We start from the raw sequence: 24654 nt of genomic DNA on the forward strand, positions 1-24654 counted from the left end.
AGTTCAAATAAATGTAAGGTCCGTGGGGCAAAGTTTAGAGGAGATGTGCGAAGCAGGTTTTTTACGCAGAGGGTGGCGAATGCCTGGACCGCGTTGCCAGGGGAGGTTGTGGAAGCAGATATATTAACGGCGTTCAAAAGGCATCTCAACAAACTCATGGATAGGGTGGGGATAGAGGGATACGGCACAAGGAAGCGCTGAGGATTTTGGCCAAGGTTGGTATCATGTCCGGAACAGGTTTGGAGGGCCGAAGGGCCTGTTCCTGTGCTGTATTGTTCTTTAACCTTTATGTTCGTGTCTCCGGGATTACTAAAGGCATGCTGCCTGCAAGGGTGGCGGAAGCAGATTCAGTAGCAACTTTCAAAGGAGCTTTGTATAAATACTTGCAAAGGAGACATTTCTGGCTCTATGGGGAAAGAGCTTTGACCCGGTGTGGGAGTGAAGGAGAGTTTGGGGGGATTTCGATCAAGCTCAGGCTGGTGGAAATTGCCCTTGACCGTCTCCTCCTTTTTTAACTTGCGTTTGTTTCCTCCAGTTACAGAGAGACTGAAACCCCGACCCTGACAGCTCTTCCTTCTGAGTTGCTATTGGACAGACTTCACCCCAACCCAATGTATCAACGTCTGCCCCTTCTCCTCAACCCTAAACTGCTCAGCCTCGAATATCCGAGAAATAACATCGAGTACGTGCGGGATATTGGCGAGGGGGCCTTCGGTAGAGTGTTCCAGGCAAGGTGAGCAAAATCTCAATCTTCAGTGCGGAGGGGTTTGATGGCTGTCGGGAACGTGCAGGCCATGGCTGTCGCCCTCAAGTCACAAGGTTCCAGCTTTAAATTGCACTCCGGGGTGTGATGGGCCAGGGTTTAGAGAACCCCAAAGTGTATCATGGAGTTCACCTGACCCACAACTTTTAATAGATAGTGGTATGGGGAGCACACGGCCCACTCTACAGGTGTGGTACAGCAGAAATGGAAAAGTATTTTTAAAGCAAAACAATGTTTATTCTATGAACTCAAGTTAACCTTTTTAAAACATACAGTGAACATCTTAGCAACCATCAGTTCAAATACAACCCCCAAAGAATACAACACTAAGTAATCCTTAAGCTGGCCTTTTAACATCCATAAGACTTAAAACACCTTTTACCAGAAGTACATCAGGTTAAAGTCACTACGTTACTACTTTTAAATCACCAGGATCGATTTACAGTCTTTAGAGTACACAGAGAGTTCATACACCTTCTGGCTGTGACTGCAGCTATCCAGCTCTGAAAACGAAACTAAAACACACCCTGCAGCAAACAACCTAAAACAAAAGTCAAAAGCTGACATACAGCCCAGCTCCACCCACACTCTGACATCACTGCAGTAGTATGAGCAGCCAAACATTTCTTAAAGCGACATTCTCATAACAGGGGCTTGGGTACAAAAATCAAAGCTGATTCTCTCAGTGCAGTGCTGAGGGAATGCTGCACTGTGGAGGTGCTGTCTTTGGTTGAGAATTTTAAAAAGGGGCTCGTTTAATGCTCGGGCGAACGTAAACATTTCGATGCACTATTCTAAAGAAGAACAGGAGATCTCTTCCCAGTGTTTTGGGCCAATATTTGAACCTCAATGAACATCATTAACCTGAGGTTATCGGTCATGATGGTATTACTGTCTGTGGGAGCTTGCTGAGTGTAAATTGATGCTGTGTCTCTCATTGTACAACAGTGCCTACATTTTAAAAGTATCTCATTGGCTGCAAAACATTTTGAGACATCTGATGGTTATGAAAATTCCGAAATAAATGCATGCCTTCGTCTTTTTTTAAATCCTAATGTCAACATAAAGGACTTTCATGTCTAATAATAATAATAATAATTTCTTATTGTCACAATTGGCTGCAATGAAGTTACTGTGAAAAGCCCCTCGTCGTCACATTCCGGCCCCTTTTCGGGGAGGCCGGCACGAGAATTGAGCCCACGCTGCTGGCCTTGTTCTGCATTGCTAGCCAGCTATTTAGCCCACTGTGCTAAACCAGCGCCTTTCAGAACCGCAGGGGACCTCAAGGCGCTTTAACAGGCAACGAGCTACTTTTTGAAATGTAGTCGCCGTGGGAATGCAGGAAGCACGGCAGTCAGTGTGCGCACAGCAAGATCCCACAAACAGCGACCGACCAGACAATTTTTTTTTTTTGCCACATTGATTGAGGGACACCCTGCTCTTTCTCACAACATTGTCCACAGGATCTCTTGAACCTGCCCTGAGATGGGACCTCAGGTTAACGATCCGTCTGAAAGGCGGAGCAGCGCTCCCTCTGTGCGGCGGCTCGTGGCACGGCCGAGATTTTGTGCTCAGGCCCCCGGAGTGGGAATTGAACTCCGAACCCGCCGGATCAAACGTGAGAACTCTGGCCACCGAATCCACCGCCCAAAAACGGAGGGGGGGGTTAAAAAAATGCGGTTATAATTGCCACTTGTTCGTCTCCTATTTGATGGAAGACTGTCTCGCTGCGCTGGATTTCTCGCAGATATCTGTGAATGAAACCAGCTTGAATGGCGGCAGCAAGATATTTCAACCAGATGCCTGCTGCGCCCAATCAGTGAAAGTCAAATGTACTTAGGCAACGAGCCATCTGCCCAGAGGCTGGTTGCCAGTGACGTTACTGAACTCATCCAGCCAATCTGCATTACAAATCAAGACAGCCTAACCTCTGCGGAGTGGATAGTTATACAGGGACTGAATGTGTCCTGGCTGTCATGTCCTGCTTTCAGTCACAGTGCAGGACCTGCCTGTGTGTGATATATCGTCATTTACACTCCTTGATGCATTCAATCCAATACAATAGCTGCTGGCACATTTTGAGTGACAGGAACAGGCCATTCAGCCCGTCCGTTCTATGCCGGTATTTATTCTCCACACAAGCTTGCTTTTCATTTATGCATTCACAGCTGGTGGGTGCCATTGGGCAGGCCAGTATTTATTGTCCATCCCTGATTACGGGCGAGAGAATGGTGAGCCTCCTTCTTGACCCGCTGCAGTCCGCGCGGTGTAGGCACACCCAATGTGCTGCTAGGGAGGGAGTTCCAGGACTTTGTCCCCGCGCTAGTGAAGGAGTGGCCGATATACTTTCCAGTCAGGGTGGTGAGTGGCTTGGAGGGGAATTTGCAAGTGGTGGTGTTCCCAGGCATCTTCTGTCCTTGTGCATCTAAGTAGCAGAGGCTGTGTGTTTGGAAGGTGCTGTCGAAGAAGCCGAGTGTTGCTGCAGTGCATCTCGTAGATCGGTGTTTTTCCAACTTTTTTGCCTAGGGCCCATTTTTACCAAACAACCTTCGCGGCTCACGCCTGCATAACTTTGCGACCCCTGCCAGCCGACATTCGCGACCCACCGTTTTCTCTTCCCTTTAATGCGAGAGGTGAGCCTGGGCTTATATTCTCTAGTCTAGAGTAGCAAAGAATCAGAAATGACCTAATTGAAACAGGCACTAGACTCTCAGGACACTCAGAGCAGAGGCAGAATGTAAGTTTCCCGCAGGTGGGTGGTGTACAGCCTGGGGATATAGTCTGAAAATTACAAAGCGACGATTTTAGACATAGGGGAGGCGGAATTACTTAACTCAAAGTATTGTGAATCTTTTGAATCTCTAAAATTCACTATCAAAGAGAGTTGTGCAGGCTCAGCCATTGAGCATATTCACGTCAGCTGCAGGAAGATGAAATTGAATTTTTAAAAAATATTCTCCTGGGGCAGCGCGCTGACGTCAGGAGGAGGCGGTGTTTCTCTCTGGGCCCCGGACATGCGCACTGATAAGCGGGCGCACATGCACAGCACGCCCGCATTTTTCAAGCAGGTTGCTGCCATCATATTTGAAGCCATGATGTGGAGATGCCGGAGTTGGACTGGTCTGAGCACAGGAAGAAGTCTTACAACAGGTTTGTTTGGAATCACGAGCTTTCGGAGCGCTGCTCCTTCCTCAGGTGATACTGCGCCCTGAAAGCTAGTGATTCGAAACAAACCTGTTGGACTTTAATCTGGTGCTGTAAGACTTCTTACTGTGTCATATTTAAAGCCGCTCGCTGCCGGCATTTTTAAAAGCCGGATGCTGAGGCCGTTGTGCCTGAATTCCTGTGATCGGGAACGCCGCGAAGGATGGCTCCAGGAGCTTCCAGACATACCCTCGGGCCCCGACCCCCACTTTGAAAATGCCTGTTGTAGATGGTACACACGGCTGCCACTGTGCATTGGTGATGGAGGAGGTGAAATTTCTGGGTAATGGATGGGATGCCAGTCAAGCAGGACTGCTTTGTCCTGGACGGTGTTGAGCTTCTTGAGTGTTGTTGGAGCTGCGCTCATCCAGGCAAATGGAGAGTGTTCCATTACACTCCTAACCTGTGCCTTGTGGATGGTGGGCAGGCTTTGGGGGTCAGAAGGTGAGTCACTCACCGCAGGATTCCCAGCTTCTGACCTGCCCTTGTTGCCACGGTATTTATGTGGCTCCTCCAGTTCAGTTTCTAGTCAATGCTTTCGGATGTTGCTGGTGGTAATGATGGTTAGATTCCCTCTTGTTGGGCTGGTCACATGAATGTCACTTGTCACTCATCACTCCACAACCAAATCTGAATGGTGAACAGGTCTGTAATGATGTGTATAGTACAAGTGTAGTAAAGGGTTAACACCGGAACCAAGTGTAACCCAGCGATAGATGGCGTTACTAAGTTATTGTATATAAGGCAGCATCTCTAGGAACTCTGGCAGAAGATGATGAGAAGCTGATGGGAGCAGAGTGAGATTTAATTGTAGAGATATAGCACGAGGTCGAGTTATAGTGTAGTTTAATAGTTAGAGAGAATATTGATTACTGTACTACAGTTTCAGTATTACTAGTTTATTATCTGTTACTTAGTAAAGTGTGTGAACCTAATCAAGTTAAGTAGTGGAAATATAACATAATATAATGTAAAATAAATTAGTTTTGATTTAAACATCTTAGTTTATATTCTTTGTCAACATTACATATCTGGCTATCTTGGAGACCAAGACAATTTTGCAATTGAACAATGTGCAATAATCACCCTATATCATCACTTGGAACCTCATGAATAAGGGGAGGTCATTGTTGAAGCACCTGAAGTTTCTTGGACCTTGCATTTATGTGCCTCCTTGGGAAGCAATTTGTTTTGTCGCTGTTATTCGGCAGGTTGGATTTGTCCTGCTTTGTGTGGACACGACTTACCTGGACAATTTTCCACATCGAAGGGTAGGTGCTGTAGCTGCACTGGAACAGCTTGGCTCGGGACGCAGCTAATTCTGGAGCACAAACCTTCAGTACTATAGAACAGTGCAGCACAGAACAGGCCCTTCGGCCCTCGATGTTGTGCCGAGCAATGATCACCCCACTTAAACCCACGTAACCCGTATACCCGTAACCCAACTAACCCTACACTACGGGCAATTTAGCATGGCCAATCCACCTAACCCGCACATCTTTGGACTGTGGGAGGAAACCGGAGCACCCGGAGGAAACCCACGCACACACGGGGAGGACGTGCAGACTCCACACAGACAGTGACCCAGCCGGGAATCGAACCTGGGACCCTGGAGCTGTGAAGCATTGATGCTAACCACCATGCTACCGTGAGGCCCCAAACCGGGGTGATTTGGGGAACCATAGCCTTATTGGTTAAAGATTGGCTTCTGTGCCGTTGGTGGGCTAGGACAGACCCAGCGATGGTGATGGTGGCGTCTAGAACATTGGCTGCCAGGTAATCTTTGCACAGCTGCCCAGGGTCAACTGGGCAAGGTGTGCCTATGTCATACCCAAATTGGGATGCCTACATAAATGCCAGGTGGCCTGTCCAATTTATTTTTATTACACTTTGTATCACAAACCTTTAACACAACTGACAGAATTGCCTGTGTCTTTCACAATCACACTGTGTCTGGAGTCACATATAGGCCATACCAGGCAGGTTTCCCTCTTTAAGAGGCAGTTATTATTGTACCAAGCGGGTTTTTGCAGCAATCGGTTACTCAGTTTCATAGATTTCGTAGAATTTACAGTGCAGAAGGAGGCCATTCGGCCCATCGAGTCTACACCAGCTCCTGGAAAGAGCACCCCACCCAAGGTTAACACCTCCACCCTATCCCCATAACCCAGTAACCCCACCCAACACTAAGGGCAATTTTGGACACTAAGAGCAATTTATCATGGCCAATCCACCTAACCTGCACATCTTTGGAGTGCGGGAGGAAACCGGAGCACCCGGAGGAAACCCACGCAGACACGGGGAGAACGTGCAGACTCCGCACAGACAGTGACCCAAGCCGGGAATCGAACCTGGGACCCTGGAGCTGTGAAGCGATTGTGCTATCCACAATGCTACCGTGCGGCCTGATCACCATGACCAAAGCTCGTTTCTTATTCCACATTAAATTAATTAACTGAATTCAAATTCATCGGCAGCCATGGTGGGATTTGAACTCGTGTCCCCAGAGCATTCATCCTGGGCTCTGGATTACGGGCCACCGTGCCTCCGTTCCCAGTTCCTCTCCCTGACCGTAAGCTCACCTTATGGACATAACCAAATGCATCATGGTGTGATCGGTCACAGAGTGCTGCATCTTACTGTTTTATGGCATATCCTGTTTATCTTTCACATTTTTTTGCCTGAACATTCTGGTATTGCCTTTCTGTGTAAATAAGATAAACCTTTACATATAAATCAGCAAGTCTCCACAAGCCTCGTTGTCTCGGGCCACTGCCAGTTTCTGTGATCTCTTGTGCAATTGAGCCATGACTGGAGACCTGCAATAAAAGGGAGATGGGATATTTGCCACTTGGAAGAAGCTCAGCAGTTGCCTCCCTATCGAAGACCTTCACAAATCAGCTGTAACTTAGTATTTGCTGCACAGAAACTAGTTCGGGGCCATAGTCGTGTTTCCGCTCCACACGCCACCCCCCCCCCCCCCCCCCCCGCCCCCCCCCCCCCCCCCCCCCCCGGCCATCCCCCTTCCCCCCTTCCCCCCCCCTCCAACTCTGTACTTCGCTTTAACCGATTGACATATCCCTCTTACAAACTTGGAGCAGGAGGAGGCCATTCAGCCCATCTGCCATTTGATAAGATCATGGCTGATCTGATTGTGGCCTCACCTCTACTTTCCTACTCCCCCCCCCCCCCCCAAACCCTTTGACTCCCTTCTCAGTCAAAGATCGATCCAAACCATCCTTAAAAATATTCAATGCCTCCATTGTTTTGGGGTCCTATCTCGCTCCCAATTAAATGCTATTTGTCTCAATCACCCGATAGCGAGTTCGGGAGTTCCACCATTTAAAAAATTTTTTTTTTTAAATTTAGAGTACCCAATTCATCAATTGTTGCAAAAATCTATCTGGTTCTCTAATGTCCTTTAGGGAAGGAAATCTGCCGTCCCTACCCGGTCTGGGCATCATGTGGCTCAGTTCAAGGGCAATTAGGGATGGACAGCAAATGCTGGCTGATGCACTATCAATTGCGACGAGACGAGAGTAGAATGTAATCGAGGATTTATTACACTGAGATATGTGGCCTCCTACAGCAGCTGACGAAGTGGCTGCTGTACGGGGAGCACACACATTTATACTCCGCCTACTGAGCGGAGCCAGCAGGCAGGGATCTACCCCTGTAGTACAGGGGCCTTACCATAATACCAGTATATACAATATAATACAACAGTGGTGACTACCACACTGGCTTTGCCAGCAATATCCACATCCCATGAACGAATAAAGACAAAAAAAAACAAGGAGCATGGTCTTGATGTCAAGGTTGGCCTGTCAAGATTATCCTGCCCTTTAAATGGCTCCAGATACTTTGTCCCCCCCAATCCATGAACAACCTTTGCTGAAATGCAGCTTGTGAAGCCTTCACTGTTGAGCAACCCACGGATTCAATGGTGCGGAACAAGCTGGGCTGAATTATTGGAAGGTACTTTTTAAAAAAAAATTAGATTACCCAATTATTTTTTCCAGTTAAGGGGCAATTTAGCGTGGCCAATCCACCTACTCTGCACATTTCTGGGTTGTGGGGGCTAAACCCACGCAAACACGGGGAGAATGTGCAAACTCCACACGGACAGTGACCCAGAGCCGGGATTCGAACCCGGGACCTCAGCGCCGTGATGCAGCTGTGCTAACCTCTAGGCCATCCGTGCTGCCCTTGGAAGGTACTTGATGGTGAGTGAGTCACCAGCGGAGAAGACAAAGTCTTTCCAAATTTGCCTAATTCAAATCACAATGGTGTCCATGGTTACCAATCTCTGCTAAATGCAGTTCTAGCAGCCCAGCATTGTGAAATGTGAATGACACAAAGTGAGTGTTGAAATCTGAATTTGGTGTCTGGATTTTGGACACAAGAATATCAATTTCAAACTGAATCGGTTTATACAATTGGCTTCTGTCTGATGGAAATAGACGACTGTCTGCACAACCTGAACAGTCCACATCCTGAGTAAACGAGAGAAGCAAACGCTCTGATAATTAAACTCTGGGATAAACAGAACTTTGAGGATGGGAGCTATATGAAATCTGGCTGTTCAGCTCTAGATTGTACTGACTGTAACTCAAAAATGTGGCCTGCCGCTTTAGATAGGAGCAGCCATTCCCTGTTGTACAAACTTCCTGCGCCAGTTACACAGAGGTTGGCCCAGGGGCCACATGCGGCCCATCTGGGTTCTGAGTGTGGCCCATCAGACATTTTGTTGACCATTGCCCAAGCACAGGATTGCCACATTCCGCTGCTTTCCATCCGTCTAGTTTTTTTTCCTACCGGTTGTGGTGAATGTATTACATAAATTCACACTGTATATCACTGTGTCCCTGTGGGCTCCATCTGTGAGCCGTTGCGTGGCTCTGCCCACAGGGGGAGATGAGGAGCTTGTACAGGGCTCCACCCTTGGCTCCGCCCATGGCCCCACCCACAACCAGAAGTATAAAGTGCTGCGATCTTGCGAGCCTGCCCTCAGTTCAGCTAGTCGCAGGCAGGCTCAGTTATAAGTCGATTAAAGCCACAGTTTACTTCAACTCGTGTCTCTGAGTGAATTGATGGTCGCATCAATTTAATCGACTTAAAAAACTACCATGGAATCAGCCCTCAAACCTGACCGACTGGAACTCGATCCACAGGCCGCAGAAGCGAAGGAAATATTTCTGCATTGGCTTCAGTGCTTCAAGGCCTACCTGGCTGCGTCGACTACCTCCGCTGTTACTGAAGAGCAGAAACTCAGTCTTCTACACGCACGGGTGAGCCATCGTATTTCAACTCAACTTGATAGAACTGACTCGTACACCGAGGCCCTCGCGATAATCGACCGCCTGTACGTGCGGCCCGTAAATGAAGTTTACACGCGGCACATTTTTACAACCCACCGCCAGCGCCCTGCAGAGTCGCTAGAAGACTACCTGCGGGAACTGAAAACTCCAGCACAGGAATGTAACTTCCAGGCTGTGACAGCCTCCCAGCAACATGGAATTCGCCATCTGAGATGTGTATGTTGCAGGGGTCCGGTCCAATTATGTGTGCCAGCGTCTCCTCAAAAAAGGGGCCCAGAAGCTGGAAGGCACGGTAACGCTAGCGACCTCGTTAGACCTTTGAAAAGGTCGCTTTTCAAAGCTTAAACTCGTTCCCGGCTGACCACGCGACCCCATCGTGGACCCCCGACCAGAGACTACCCCAGGCCTGCGCCACGCGGAACCCGCCCACCACGGAGGGCTATCGTGCCACTTTTGTGGCCAGCCCCAACACCCCCGGCAGCACTGCCCGGCCCGCAACGTGACCTGCAGCAGCTGCGGGTGGAAAGGACACTTTGCGAAGGTATGCCTGGCTAAAACTAAAAACTCCAACTCGAACGCTTTCCAGAACACTCGCCCCTCCAACTCACAGGCCTGCAGACCCCGCAATGTGACAGCGTGTCTGCTGACTCCGACTCCGCACGACATGTGCGACTCATGGGGGCCGCCATCTTGGCAATCCTCCCCCACGTAGCCTGCCATGTGCGATTCATGGGGGCCGCCATCTTGGATGCCATCTTCCTCGCGGCCGGCCATGTGCGATCAAAGGGGGCCGCCATCTTGGCCATCACCCGATATGCCACTCGACGACTACAACCTCCGCGGACAGTCATCACGGGGCCGCTCCAGCACCGCTGTCCATGCCACCAACAACCCGCAGCTCAGTACAGTCACTTTGGACCAGTCGCGGCCAAAGCACCTCAGAAGCTCCATGATGTCCGTTTTAATCAACGGATACAAGACACTGTGCCTCTTCGACTCCACAAGCACCGAGAGCTTCGTTCACCCAGACCTGGCAAGACGCTGCTCGCTCCCGATATTTCCAACACAGCAAACTATCTCCCTCGCCTCAGGGTCGCACTCTGTCCAGATACAAGGGCGCACTATTGCAACACTAACGATACAGGGCGCCAACTACTCCAACTTCCAATTGTATGTCCTCCCAGACCTCTGCGCCCCTCTCCTCCTCGGACTGGATTTCCAGGGTAACCTCAGAAGCCTAACACTCAGCTTCGGCGGACCCCTACCCCCTCTCACTGTATGCAGTTTAGCAACGCTAAAAATTGACCCCCCCCCTCCACTTTTCACTAACCTCACCGCTAACTGCAAACCCGTGGCCACTCGCAGCAGGAGGTATAGCCTGCAGGACAGGGTATTTAATAGAGCCGAAGTCCAGCGGCTCTTACGTGAGGGAGTCATAGAGGCCAGTAACAACCCCTGGAGAGCTCAAGTGGTGGTCGTCAAGACCGGGGAAAAGTTCCGGATGGTGGTTGATTACAGCCAGACCATTAACCGGTTTACGCACCTTGATGCGTACCCCCTCCCCCGGATTGCAGACATGGTGAATAAGATCGCCCAGTATTGCATCTTCGGCGATGACCAGCAGGACCACAACGCCAACCTCCACCGATTTCTCCAAACCGCCCAAAAACTCAACCTCACATATAATATGGAGAAATGCGTTTTTCGCACAACCAGACTAGCCATCCTCGGCTACGTCGTGGAAAACGGGGTCCTAGGACCCGACCCTGACCGTATGCGCCCCTCTTACAATTCCCTCTCCTCACTGTTCCAGGGCCCTCAAGAGGTGCCTCGGATTTTTCTCCTACTACGCCCAGTGGGTCCCCCAGTATGTGGACAAAGCCCGCCCACTATTTAAGACTACACTCTTCCCACTGTCAGCCAAGGCTCGCCAGGCCTTCAACTGCATCGAGGAGGACATCGCCAAAGCCGCCATGCTGGCGGTGGATGAATCCGTCCCATTCCAGGTGGAGAGCGACGCCTCAGAGGTCGCTTTCGCTGCCACTCTGAGCCAGGCAGGTAGGCCAGTAGTGTTCTTCTCCTGAACCCGCTCCGCTTCGGAACTTCAACACTCTTCAGTCGAAAAGGAAGCCCAAGCCATTGTGGAAGCCGTACGGCACTGGAGGCACTACCCCGCTGGTAGGAGGTTTACCCTCATCACCGACCAGAGATTGGTTGCCTTTATGTTCGATAACTCACAGCGGGGCAAAATTTAAAATGTCAAAATCTTGAGGTGGAGGATCGAACTCTCCACCTATAATTATGATATTGTATACCGTCCGGGGAAGCTCAACGAGCCCCCAGATGCCCTGTCCCGCGGCACGTGCGCCAGCGCGCAAGACGACCAACTACAGGCTATCCACAATGACCTCTGCCACCCAGGGGTCACCCGACTCGCCCACTACATCAAGGCCCACAATCTGCCTTTCTCCACCGAGGAGGTTAAAGCTGTCACCAGGAATTGCCCAATCTGCGCGGAGTGCAAACCGCACTTCTACAGACCAGACAAGGCCCACCAGGTAAAGGCATCCCGGCCCTTTGAATGACTGAGTATTGATTTTAAAAGGCCCCTCCCCTCGACCAACCGTAATATCTATTTCCTTAATATTATAGATGAATTCTCCTGCTTCCCGTTTGCCATCCCATGCCCCCGATATGACCTCCCATACAGTTATCAGAGCCCGGCACAGTGTCTTCACCCTGTTCGGTTTCCCCAGCTATGTACACAGCGACAGGGGTTCGTCCTTTAAGGCATCACCTAGAGCAGGACTACCAGCTATAACCCCAGGGGGAACGGGCAGGTGGAGAGGGAGAACGCGACAGTCTGGAAGACCGTCTACTGACCCTATGGTCCAGGAATCTCCCGACCTCCCACTGGCAGGAGGTCCTCCCCGATGCGCTCTATGCTATTAGGCCCCTCCTGTGTGCGGCCACTAATCAGACTCCTCATGAGCGATTATTTGTTTTCCCTAGGGGCACTACCACGGGGGCCTCACTTTCATCCTGGTTGAGGACACCGGGCCCTGTCCTTCTTCGGAAGCACGTCTGGACACATAAAACAGACCTGCTGGTAGAGGGGGTCCTACTACTGCATTCAAACCCCCACTACGCATTTATATAGCACCCCAATGGCCGACAGGACGCCGTTTCCCTAGTGGACCTGGCACCTGCAGGATCCACCACTACCACTACCGCCGAGGTACCCCTCACACCACACTCCACCCGACCCCCCATGCCCTACGCCCCTGCACCTACAGGCTTCCTGCGCCCCCTTTCACTCGTCACACCGGTCAGGAACGAAGCTCTGGAAGAACCACCCCCGGAGTCCGCCCTCGGATTCACACCGGACATCAGCACACAGCCGTCCGAAGCGGCTGCAACTCCGGTGCTCCGCCGATCCCAGTGAACGATTCGAGCATCGGACTGACTAAACCTATAGACCCGTCACCCCCGCCGGACTTGATTTTTTTTAACAGGGGGTGAATGTGGTGAATGTATTACATAAATTCACACTGTATATCACTGTTTTCCTGTGGGCTCCATCTGTGAACCGTTGCGTGGCTCTGCCCACAGGGGGAGATGAGGAGCATGTACAGGGCTCCACCCTTGGCTCCGCCCATGGCTCCTCCCACTACCGGAAGTATAAAGTGCTGCAGTCTTGCGAGCCTGCCTTCAGTTCAGCTAGTCGCAGGCAGGCTCAGTTATAAGTCGATTAAAGCTACAGTTCACTTCAACTCGTGTCTCAGTGAATTGATGGTCGCATCACCGGTATGACTGAAATGATTCGTACGTAAAGCGAGGACGAATTAAGTGAGGAGCGAGCTGATTACTCCCAACATTGACTGTGAGAGCCGTGCGCTCCCTCTGCGTCCAACGCTTAAGTATTTATTTTGCTTTTACCATTTGAAGTTGAGAACAGTTCTATTAACTTTCCAAGAGCCGGTGCAGACTCGATGGGCCGAATGGCCTCCTTCTGCACTGTAAATTCTTTGTAATCTATGTAAACCGGGGGCAGGTTTAGCACAGTGTGATGCCAAGCGAGGCCAACAGCGTGGGTTCAATTCCCGTACCGGGTGAGGTTATTCATGAAGGCCCCGCCTTCGCAACCTTGCCCCTCGCCTGAGGTGTGATGATCCTTGGGTTAAATCACCATCGGTCAGCTCCCCCCCCCCCCCTCAAAGGGGAAAACAGCCTATGGGTCATCTGGGACTCTGGTGAATTTACTTTCTACTTACTAAATGATTAAGCATTTTCTATAACTCATCATAAAATAGTCAGCTTGTAGCAAATGTATTTAATCTTAGTCATGGTGCCATGGTTAGCGAACAAGGCCAATTTCAATCTTGTGGCCCACTGAGATGATAGAGAGCCCCCTTATGCGGCCCACTCACTGGCCTAGGTTGCCCGTGACCGCTGTAGGGAACCTTTGTAACGGAGTATTCCTATTCAGGTTATGTTATGACTGCAACTTAAAATACCAGGAGCGGGATTCTCCGTCCCGCCAGACCCGTTTTCCGGCGTGGCGCGCCCCCCCGTAGGCAGAGGCCAATGGGGTTTCCCACTGTGGGCACCTCCACGCCATCGGGAAACCCGCAGGCGTGAGTGCGCTGGCGGCGAAACGGAAAATGCCCCCGACGGAGTATCCCCAGCCCAGGTCTCAAAATAAATCCAAGGGAGCAGGCTGGCGATAGGTATAAACGCCAACGTGGAATTTACAGGGCAGATAAATAAGGTGATATCTGATTTGTGAAGAATGTGGGGGCAGCTTACTCGTCATTCCTAGCTTCAAATGGCTCAAAGTACAATTCTTACGGATCTACGTTCATGGTTCACTTGCGCAAGAGAACTTGGAAACTGTCAGCTGCATTAGACAATATGAGGGCAGTGGAGATTTTGAGATTACTATCTTCTTTCCAGAGAAAAAACATCATACCAGAATATTCCTGCAGAAACATGTCAGAGAAAATAGGCCGAAAGAGTCACGAACAGCCTCTGTGTTGCGTGGGTAATAAACAATGCCACGCCGCAGTTGGTTGCAATCACCACAAGAACTGCGTTTTACAATATTAATTCACGGACAGAGAACTGCCAGGTCCGTGGCCGCGTATGCGCACGGCGGCGACCTGCAGCTGTCGCGCCGTAGAACATGGGTCCGGTCGCCCGCCAAGCCGGCCTGCCAGTGAGTACCCCCCTTGTAACCCCCCCCCTCCCCACCCCCGGACCACCCCCCAACAGTCCCCCAACCCCGGTCGAAGCACCCCGGCCAGCGGAATGGCTCCCCCCCCCCCCCGCCCCGCAGCCGCCACGCGAGGTCCCTGAAAATTGCGAGCACACGCGCCCCGCGCCTTCGGGAAGTCGGTCCATCGGGGGCAGAGCATCGGGGGAGGGCCTCAGGTGACGTCCTGAGGCCGTGCCAACGGCGTGCGGTGCACTTAGCGATGATGCTGTTTTTGAGGGGGCGGAGCATCCGGAAAACGGCGCCGCCCCCTATTTCGTCGACAAAACAGATTCTCCGGCCAATGGCCGAATGTGATTTGGATGTCGGCAATCGGAGAATCCCGGCCTACTGTAAGTTCCTGTGCATAGAGCTGAGTTCACTTTGAAAAGAAAAGTTCGCCAGCATATTTGACTCATATTTGAACAGTAATTTGTGTTTAGATAACAACTTTAATGTGGCAATTACATCCCAATGTGCTTCACAGGAGTGTTTTCAGGCAGACGGTGACACCAAACCACACAAAGTGATATTAGGATGAATGACCAAAGTTTTGGCCAGGGAGATTTATTTTAAGGAGCGTCTTAAGGAAGAAGAGAGAGGTGGAGAGGTTGAGGGAGAGAATTCCGGAGTCTCGGGCCAAGACTGATTGGTGCTCGGTGCCATAATGGAAGAACATCTGTTTAATTCTGTAAAGGCTGACAATTGGCAACTGACCGCACAGCATTGATGATAACATCAGCATCACTCTTTCCGAAGCAGGAGGCATAGCTATTAATGGCCCAATGACCATTTCCACTGCTCCACAGACTCACTTTCCATTGATCCTGTCCGAATGCACTTTCTCGATATTCCCATTTTCCAAAAGAAAGCTCCCTATTTGCCTGGCACTTTGAAGTAAGGTCAATTCCAATTGCAGAATGGACAATGCGGCTCTGAGCCGCTAATGAAGCAGCCGGCATTCCTGATACCTTTCCAGAAGGAATCCTGGATTAAAGTATCAGCTGCATAATTTTAAAAATAAATTTAGAGTACCCAATTATTTTTTTCCAATTAAGGGGAAATTTAGCGTGGCCAATCTACCTACCCTGCACATCTTTGGGCTGTGGGGGCGAAACACACTCAAACACACAGAGAATGTGCAAACTCCACAGGGACAGTGACCCAGAGCCGGGATCGAACCTGGGACCTCGGCGCCGTGAGGCAGCAGGGCTAACCCACTGTGCCACCGTGCTGCCTATCAGCTGCATCATTAAGGCACAGGTTACGTACGGGCTTTGTTGGTGGAACGGATTTGTGCCCGTCAAGAACTTTGTCAAATAGTTGTTGCTGACTTCTGCAAGCACAGCAATGTTTTATATATACAGTTACAGTAAGAAATATCCCAGTCATATTCTTGTCAGCAGCCCTGGGCACGCCAGCCAATTTAATTATTTATAACTAAGCGTGGAAACCAGAAGCATTGACCTGACAACCATTCACTCCATGGAAGGTTGGGATCACATTGCAAATGCAGGAAGACCTCTCCGTGACATTTTGGGAGCGGAAGCCTCTTTTCTTTTCCCCCTCTCTCAGGAATTGCGATCTCAATTTCTCACTCTAGTGGTACGCCAAAACAACATTTCTACCTGTACCCGTGCAGGCGAAGCACCCAATTGAAGTGTGGGCTGGCTTGATCTGCTAAATGCTGTGCTGCTGTGTAAATACCTTAGAGAATTACAGAAAGGTTACAGCACAGAAAGAGGCCATTTGGTCCATCGTGTCCGTGCAACCTCTCTGCAAGAGCAACTCGGGTAATCCCACCCCACCTTTTCCCCGCTACCCTGCTCATTTTGTTTTCCAGCTCAGATAATGATCCAATTCCCCTTAAAAAGCCACGATTGACCCTGCTGCCACACGCTCTCTGGCAGTGCATTCCAGACCCTCACTACTCGCTGTGCGACAATCCTTTCCCTCACGTCATCACTGGTATCTTTGCCATTGAGCTTAAGTCCGTGACCTCGGATTCGCGATCTTTTCCACCAATGGGGACACTTTCTCTCCATCTAGTCTGCCCAGACCCCTCACGATTTGGAACACCTCAATCAAATCTCTTCTGCACCTTCTCATTTCCAAGGAAACCATTCCCCATCTTCTCCAGTCTATCCACATAGCTGAAGTGCCTCATCCATGGAATTCTCCAATCATTTCATCGAAGGATCTGGGAACACTGGGGAAAATGGCATAGATAATCAGCCATGGCCTGGTTGAATGGCAGAACAGGCTCGACGGGCTGAATGGCCTATAATAATAATAATCGCTTAGTGTCACAAGTGGGCTTCAGTGAAGTTACTGTGAAAAGCCCCTAGTCGCCACATTCCGGCGCCTGTCCGGGGAGGCCGGTACGGGAATTGAACTCGCGCTGCTGGCCTTGATCTGCCTTACAAGCCAGCTGTTTAGCCCACTGTGCTAAACCAACCCCTGTACAGGTGTGTGTAAGGTCAGCAGTTGAATGGGGTTGGGGACATGGAGGAGTGAAGTGGGAAGGGCCTGGCATCCTGAGTGTGGAGGGGACAGTCAGTCAAGGTAAGGAAATGAAGGAGCTGAAGAGCGGTACCAGTCCTGCCCAAATGTGTGTCCATCTCAGAGTCTTTACAGAGCTTTGAATTCACTGACAACATGTAAATTATCCCCTCTGGGAGTGATTTTGGACAATTTCCTTCACAATGCATAGATAGAAGGGCCAACTAATCCTGCAAGTTCAGCCAGGTCCCACAGAGTGGAGAGTACAGCACTGGACACTAACATGAACATTGAACAAAGTGTGCACAAAAAACACAACATTGTTCCTTCCACAATAAAATAAATGTCTCTAACTCCCCTGTAACCACGATGCATACAAACCATGATGCATGCCACGATATTTAACTCTAAATAGATAAATACTAAATATCCAAATACTAATTTAATAATCAAGAGTCATTAATTATTAAGCTTGCCTCCGCAAATAACAACGAGGCACACATCATTCTGTGGCCTCTTGGTATAGGTCACTGAACTGGTAAACCACAAACCGAGGGCAATGTTCTGGGGTCCTGGGCTCCAATCTCGCCACAGTAGATGGTGAAAGATTTAAATAAAGTGCTCTTGAATCCAATGTTAATGGCAGAGAAGTTATGACTGCGAGGCAGTCTCCTTATTTGACCAGGAGGCCTTGTTATAGCCCACTCATACCTGCTCTTAACAAATGAAAGCTTCTCCCACTGTTTAATGGTACATGTTTTCAGTGCACGCTGTCAGTAATCACGTGGGAGATGGGACAAAGGGAAGGGTTTAAGTGGAGCGCAGTTCCAATTATAGAACATAGAACTGTACAGCACAGTACAGGCCCTTTGTCCCACGATGTTGTGCTGAACTAGTCTGAAACTAAGATCAAATCAACCTACTCCCAATCATTCTAGTGCACTCCATATGCCTCTCCAATTGAAAGTTGGATAGTTCCTAAAGTGTCCGACTCCACTACCACAGCTGGGAGTGCGCTCCACGCCCCAACCACTCTCTGACTAAAGAGCCTACCTCTGACATCCCTCCTATATCTCCCACCATAAACCTTATAGTTATGCCCCCTTGTAACAGCTACATCCACTCAAGGAAAAAGTCGTTGAATGTCCACTCTATCTATCCCTCTCATCATCTTATACATCTCAATTAAGGCACCTCTCATCCTCCTTCGCTCCAATGAGAAAAGCCCTAGCTCCCTCAACCTTTCCTCGTAAGACCTACCCTCCAATCCAGGCAGCATCCTGGTAAATCTCCTCTGCACCCTTTCCAATGCTTCCACATCCTTCCTATAATGAGGTGACCAGAACTGCACATAATACTCCAAATGTGATCTAACCAAGGTCTTGCACAGTTGCAGCATAACCTCACAGCTCTTAAACTTAATCCCCCTGTTAATGAACGCTAACACACTAAAGGCTTTCTTCACGGCTCTATCCACTTGGGTGGCAACTTTCAATTATGACATCAGGAACGGCGCACAGTTCCATGGATTCCATACAGTAGATCAGGAGGATATTCGCCCCATTGAGTCTGCACCGTCCTTCCGAAAAAACACACCCTCGCCCTATCCCTGTAACCCCACCTAACCTGCACATCTTTGGACTGTGGGAGGAAACCTGAGCACCCGGAGGAAACGCACGTAGACACCGGAAGAAAGTACAAACTCAAACCCCGGTACCTTGGTGTCGTGAGGCAGCAGTGCTAACCACTGTGTCACCGCGTTGGCCTCAATGTCCTGGCCATAATTCCCATTCTTGACTGGAGATACATTTCACCAGAAGTGAAGAGTTGGAAAAGCATCCTGAACATGCCAAGAAATGAAAAGCACTCTCGTGAACTCATGTCCTGGATCGGCAAATTAATCTTCATCAGTGGATCCCACCATTTCAAGGGAAAGCAGGGAGCTTTATCTCTTTCCTTCTTTGCTCTTGACTTGTGACAAGTCATTGCAGGAGACATCTCTCTCCAGTAGAATAAAACCACTGTTACCGTGTCCATAAGTCTAGCCGCAGTTGTAGTTCTTTTGAAAGACAGAATCTGGTGGAGGTCAGGGTAGACTCAGCCACCAACTGTTGGGCGGGCGAGATCTCCACCTTGCCTCTTTTCGAGAAGGCCTGCTGCATCTTGTGCCACTCAGACACTGAACAGGTCAGCAGCGGTACTTCCACTGGGATCAAGGAGCTCCCAGTGAGAGTGGAAACCTCATCCGCCAAGAGCTGCCAGCCAGTCGGGGGCCGGCAGCTCATTGGTGCTCGGCAGTGCCACAATGGAGGTGGTGGCTGTTGCCAGTACTGCACCCAGATAAGGCCAGGAATCAAGAAGGGTCCCAGGCACAGACGGATAATGCCAAAAGGGGGTCGCAGTGGGAAGGGGTTTGATAGCAAGGGTGGGGGTCTTGACCCTCTGAGAGAGGAAGGCGAGAGGCCATGGAGAGTTTGGAAAATGAGAATTTCAAATTTTAGGTATTGCCAGGATGGGACATCGGTCAGCGAGCGCAGGGGTGGATGGGTGAATGGGCCCTTCTGCAACTTTACCGAGTGTGGCCATTCAGCTCAGTGTCACATCGAATACCAACATTGCAAATGGGTCTGCACCGGGAATGGAGTTTGTGGCAATTTCCGATGATAGCGCCTTTGGTTTCCCAATATTTAACAATCGGTCAATTCTTCTCATCCAATATACTGAATGACAAAGCAGAAAGTCAAAAGTTCATGAGTGGTGGTGAAGGTATATGTGTTTTGTGGTGATATGCCAGTGCGCAGTTCTGTATATAGTTAGCAATGCGACCTCCGACCAGCTGGTGGCGATAGAGATCTATCCGCCCGTTGGTACTAAGACGTACATGAGGTTAGCCGCACAGGAAGTAGCTCCCGGACAATTCACTGAATTAATTTATTCATTACTGTCTGTATCACAATTCATTAGTCATCTTTCCATGTGTTAAGATTGTAAATAAATCATCTTAGTAGTCAAAGAATGATGTCTTGTGTGCATCTGTACTATGGCCATAACACAGAACATAACATGTTTGTGATGTTAGATTGTCGAATGATGCTGCTGAAGAGACACATGTAAACATTTCACTGATTCTCTGGCATTGGTGAGCAGACGGCTTGTTAGTGTATTTAAGCCTACAAACCAAAAGGTTTACACTGGTCAAACACTCAACGGAGTACAAGTCCGGGCTGTTAGGTTGAGCAGTGATGGAAATCCTGTGCCTACAGTATAAAAACAGCATTTTGAAGAAGCCTTTTCAATGTTTTTCTTGGAAAGCCTGGCCTCTCCTGACCCCCTCCCTCTGACTGTTTGAACAGAGTGATGTCTCAGAGCTGGTTACCAGGCTGTTAATATTACCAATCATAGTTTACACTGTAAGTCAATGAGCCACCATAACTTTTCACAATAATGTCAGAAGATTCACAGCGATACTTTTATACAAAGATAGAATTGTTACAATGCTGGAGGAGGCCATTCAGCCCATCGTGTCTACACCGGCTCTCCAAATGAGCAATTCCCTTCCTGCCAATCCCGTGCCTTCTCCCCGTAACCCTGCACATTCCTCATTTTCAGAGAACGGTCCAATACCATTCTGGATGCTTCCATTGATTCAGCCTCCACCACGCGCTCAGGCAGTACATTGCAGGTCCTAACTACTCGCTGGGTAAAAAAAGCCCAATTGGCCAACCATGTTTCTGCAATAGCGACATCATCCCACTTACAAGTGTCTAACCGTCCCCTCGGTTCATCCGCCTTATTCACTTGGGCCAAGGTTTTCCAGCCGTTCCCGCCAATGGCGAGATCCGACCGCGGGCCCCCCAGTGGCAGATGGCGGAAACAATGGAAAAGCCCATTGACAGGGGTGGGATCAATCCCGCTGCTGACCGATAGCGGGTCGTCGCTGCCGCTGCAAACCACACCGCAGGGCTGGGGGGGCGGGGTCCCGGCGGCGGGGGGGGGGGGGGGTTGGGGAGGGGGGAATCCCTCTCATGGTTCCTAGATTGACATATAAACCATTAAACACATTGGGCCGGATTCTCCGTTTCAGCAGCAAAGTGCCAGCTCAAACGGAGAACTTGCGGGCGTTTTACGAGGCCAAAATCAGCACGGGACCTTCACCGATTCCGGGACCAGTGAGGGGCTGGCTGCAGTGCCGGGTTAAACACCTGGCTCCCGTGCCGAAAGTGGCCGGAGAATGGCCGGGTCCCTGGCATGCACACGGCTGACAACCTGCAGCGGTCACGCCGTACAACATGGCGTCGGCCGTGCGTGGACCCGACCCAGCATTCGTGACCCCACAGGCCAGCCGCTGGCCACCCCCCACCAGTCCCCCCAGCCTTTGCAGAAGCTCCCCCCCCCCCCCCACCCCGGCGAGCGGCACAGATCCCAGCCGAATGGGGCGCCGCTGGAAAGCAGTCCGCAGCCGCCATGCTGGGCTCCCGACGGCTAAGACCACACGTCCCCGCGCGGTCGGGAAATCGGCCCATCGGAGTCGGAGCATCGCGAGAGGGCCTGCCGATGACGCACTAACGCCGTTGCGGCGGTGTGTGGCACGCGACATGGTTACGCCACTTCCGAGAGGGCGGAGCCTGGCTGACCGGCGTCAAACTGGCGGCGGCCCCGATTTGGGCATCGGAGTGGATTCTCCGCCGGATTGCCGATTACGATATCGGCATCGGGCAGCGGAGTATGCCACCCATTGAATTATATACCATGTACAGCACAGAGAAAGGTTATTCAGCCAACTGGCAGCACGGTAGCATTGTAGATAGTACAATTGCTTCACAGCTCCAGGGTCCCAGGTTCGATTCCCGCCTCGGGTCACTCTCTGTGTGGAGTCTGCACATTCTCTCCGTGTCTGCGTGGGTTTCCTCCGGCTGCTCCGGTTTCCTCCCACAGTCCAAAGATGTGCAGGTTAGGTGGATTGGCCGTGCTAAATTGCCCTTAGTGACCAAAATTGCCCTCAGTGTTGGGTGGGGTTACTGGGTTATGGGGATAGGGTGGAGGTGGGTGCTCTTTCCAAGAGCCGGTGCAGGCTCGATGGGCCGAATGGCCTCCTTCTGCACTGTAAATTCTATGAAATAACTATGAAACTGGTCTACGCCAATATCTATTCCCATGTGAGCTTCCTCGATTCCTTCTTCACCTTTTTCCTCTCTTCCTCTGAAATGTGTGCACGCTATTCACCTGTGATATCAAATTCCACCTCCTATCAACCCACTGGGTAAAGCAATGTCTCTTGATTCTCCATCGGATTTATTAGCGACTGTCGTATATTTATAGTCCCCAATTTTAGACTCTTCTCCCATACCCCAACAGCTAGGAATCTTTGCCCCCTCCTACAATTTCCTTACCAAACTCTTTGCAACTCACAGATGCTTCTATCAGGTAGCCCCTTGAGGAAAAAAAACCACAGCCTGTTCTGAGGTATGTGTTCTTAGTTTGCACTCTTTTAAAAGAGACTTATGTTGGTAGTTTTCCCCTGCGTAGCTCTTGCAACTCAAATTTGCTTAACCTCATTCTCCTCTACATCATTGTCCACCCACTCAACCATCAGATTTGGAGTTGTTCCACGTGGAAGCATAAAACAACCAGAAGAAATACAGCCCTCTCAAAAGAAAATGATTTGTCTTTCCTGGAAAAGCTGAACCTGTGAGTCGGGTCAAAAGGTGTTATTAACAACCGCTGGGAGGATGTGCTCCTTTTTAAAAAAAAAATTCTATGTCTTTTTCTGGCTGGATTTTTTAAAAAACAATTAACTTTAATCCAATTAAGGCAGTGGAGGACTGCCAGCCAACTACAATATACCAACCCGCGTTCCACCTAAGAGGGATGCAATGGAACAGACGCTCGAACCCCCTGGGGAACATGCAGGACCCCATTTGCTTTTATATTATCCTGAACCTTTTCAAAAGTCTCTGAGATGAGACATCAAAATGTAATTACCTATTGTGAAGAAACAATGACTGCAGCAGACACTGATTAATCAAATTCCTCTGGAATGTACATCCAGCAAGACTTTGGGCTGGATTCTCCGTCGTGAGTCTGTCTCGCGACCGCTGCCAGCGAGCAAGGAGAATCCGGCCCTCAGCCAAATCTCCATTCCCTGCAGCGGGAGCGGAGCATCCCGCCGGAGTGAAGGAACGGGAGAATCAAAGTCTTTAAGAAATGGTTACCATGCCGGGGATATCAAAACACTGTGCTGACAAGCTGCAAAGAAGTAAAGTATTGTGCCAGGATTTCCATCCCGAGAAGAGAAATCTACTATAAACTGACATCTTTTGGGAATATAATGTGGAAATCTGCTCCATACAACTCACCCGGGAGAATAACTGAGCAACAGAGCCTCAACGTGGAATCATCAATGCAAGAACAGTCAAAGAACAGTTAATCATATATTCCTTTATTTTTAATCATAAACTGTAAAAACCCTTAAGCTATCCCCTTATCCTACCATCTGTATTAGAGTGTGTGTGTGTGTGAGTGACTGTGTGCGTGTGTGTGTGTGACTGTGTGCGTGTGTGTGTGACTGTGTGCGTGTATGTGTGTGTGTGACTGTGTGCGTGTGTGTGTGTGTGACTGTGTGTGTGTGACTGTGTGCGTGTGTATGTGACTGTGTGCGTGTGTGTGTGTATGTGACTGTGTGCGTGTGTGTGACTGTGTGCGTGTGTGTGTGACTGTGTGTGTGTGTGTGCGTGTGTGTGTGACTGTGCGTGTGTGTGTGTGACTGTGTGTGTGTGTGACTGTGTGTGACTGTGTGTGTGTGACTGTGGGGAATGTGTGTGTGTGTGTGTGACTGTGTGTGTGTGTGTGACTGTGTGTGTGACTGTATGTGTGTGTGGGCCCAGGGAACCTGTGTGATGCCTGAGTGGTGGTGGTTGCAACTTACCTGTATTCTTTTTAATTCGGGGAAATAGTTTTCAATAAACTTATCTTACCCTGCGTTTAAACTCAGGAAAGTTGTCTGACTAATTCTTCATTATTTGAAAGTGTACACAATGGGACTCCTGCAGTATTGACAAACGCACATTGCCGCTAAATTCACCTGTTACAGAAGATGAGGAGAGTCAATTCAACCTCCTCATATGAGTCAGAACACAATGAAACGGTACCAACAGGGATCGCTGTAAATATTAACAGTCACACAAATCAATATGCACGGGTTATTATGAGTCAGTCATTGGGTAGAGTTAATGATGGGATAGCCTAGCTCACACCCAGTTTTTGGGGAGAAGTTTGGATGGTTATTTGTTGGAGGGGAGTTCAGCGGGAGGAGAGATGTCAGGAGCAGTCACACCGAGTGGGGCCAGGGCCATTACGGTGAATAAGCTGGCCGAGGTGATGGTGGGGGAGTTTGAGCTGATGTTTTCCAAGCACTTTTGACAGGCATCGCGAGGAGGCGATGGCCTGGCCCAAGGAGTGGGTAGGTGAGACTCTTGCCCCGATGAAGGTGGCTCTGACAAAGACGTTGACGGAGGTGCGGGAGCTAAGGAGAGGCATTGAAAGGGGTGGAGGGGCCTCTGTCGCAGCACAGCGACCAGTTCGCCTCAATGGGTGAGGAGCTGCGGAGGGTG

General features: G+C 49.9%; 1 protein-coding gene across 3 annotated transcripts in view; it reads left to right on the forward strand.

Annotated features, from left to right (window-relative positions):
• The window catches only part of musk (muscle, skeletal, receptor tyrosine kinase), a 176613-nt gene that overhangs the window by 107947 nt on the left and 44012 nt on the right, over positions 1-24654 (forward strand). For all 3 annotated transcript variants that reach the window (XM_038804136.1, XM_038804137.1, XM_038804138.1), the window contains one exon: positions 536-733. In XM_038804136.1, the coding sequence (XP_038660064.1) occupies positions 536-733 (198 nt within the window). The remainder of the gene's footprint in view (positions 1-535; positions 734-24654) is intronic.

Source organism: Scyliorhinus canicula, chromosome 8 (genome assembly GCF_902713615.1).
Source record: "Scyliorhinus canicula chromosome 8, sScyCan1.1, whole genome shotgun sequence".
Taxonomy (NCBI): Eukaryota; Metazoa; Chordata; class Chondrichthyes; order Carcharhiniformes; family Scyliorhinidae; genus Scyliorhinus; species Scyliorhinus canicula.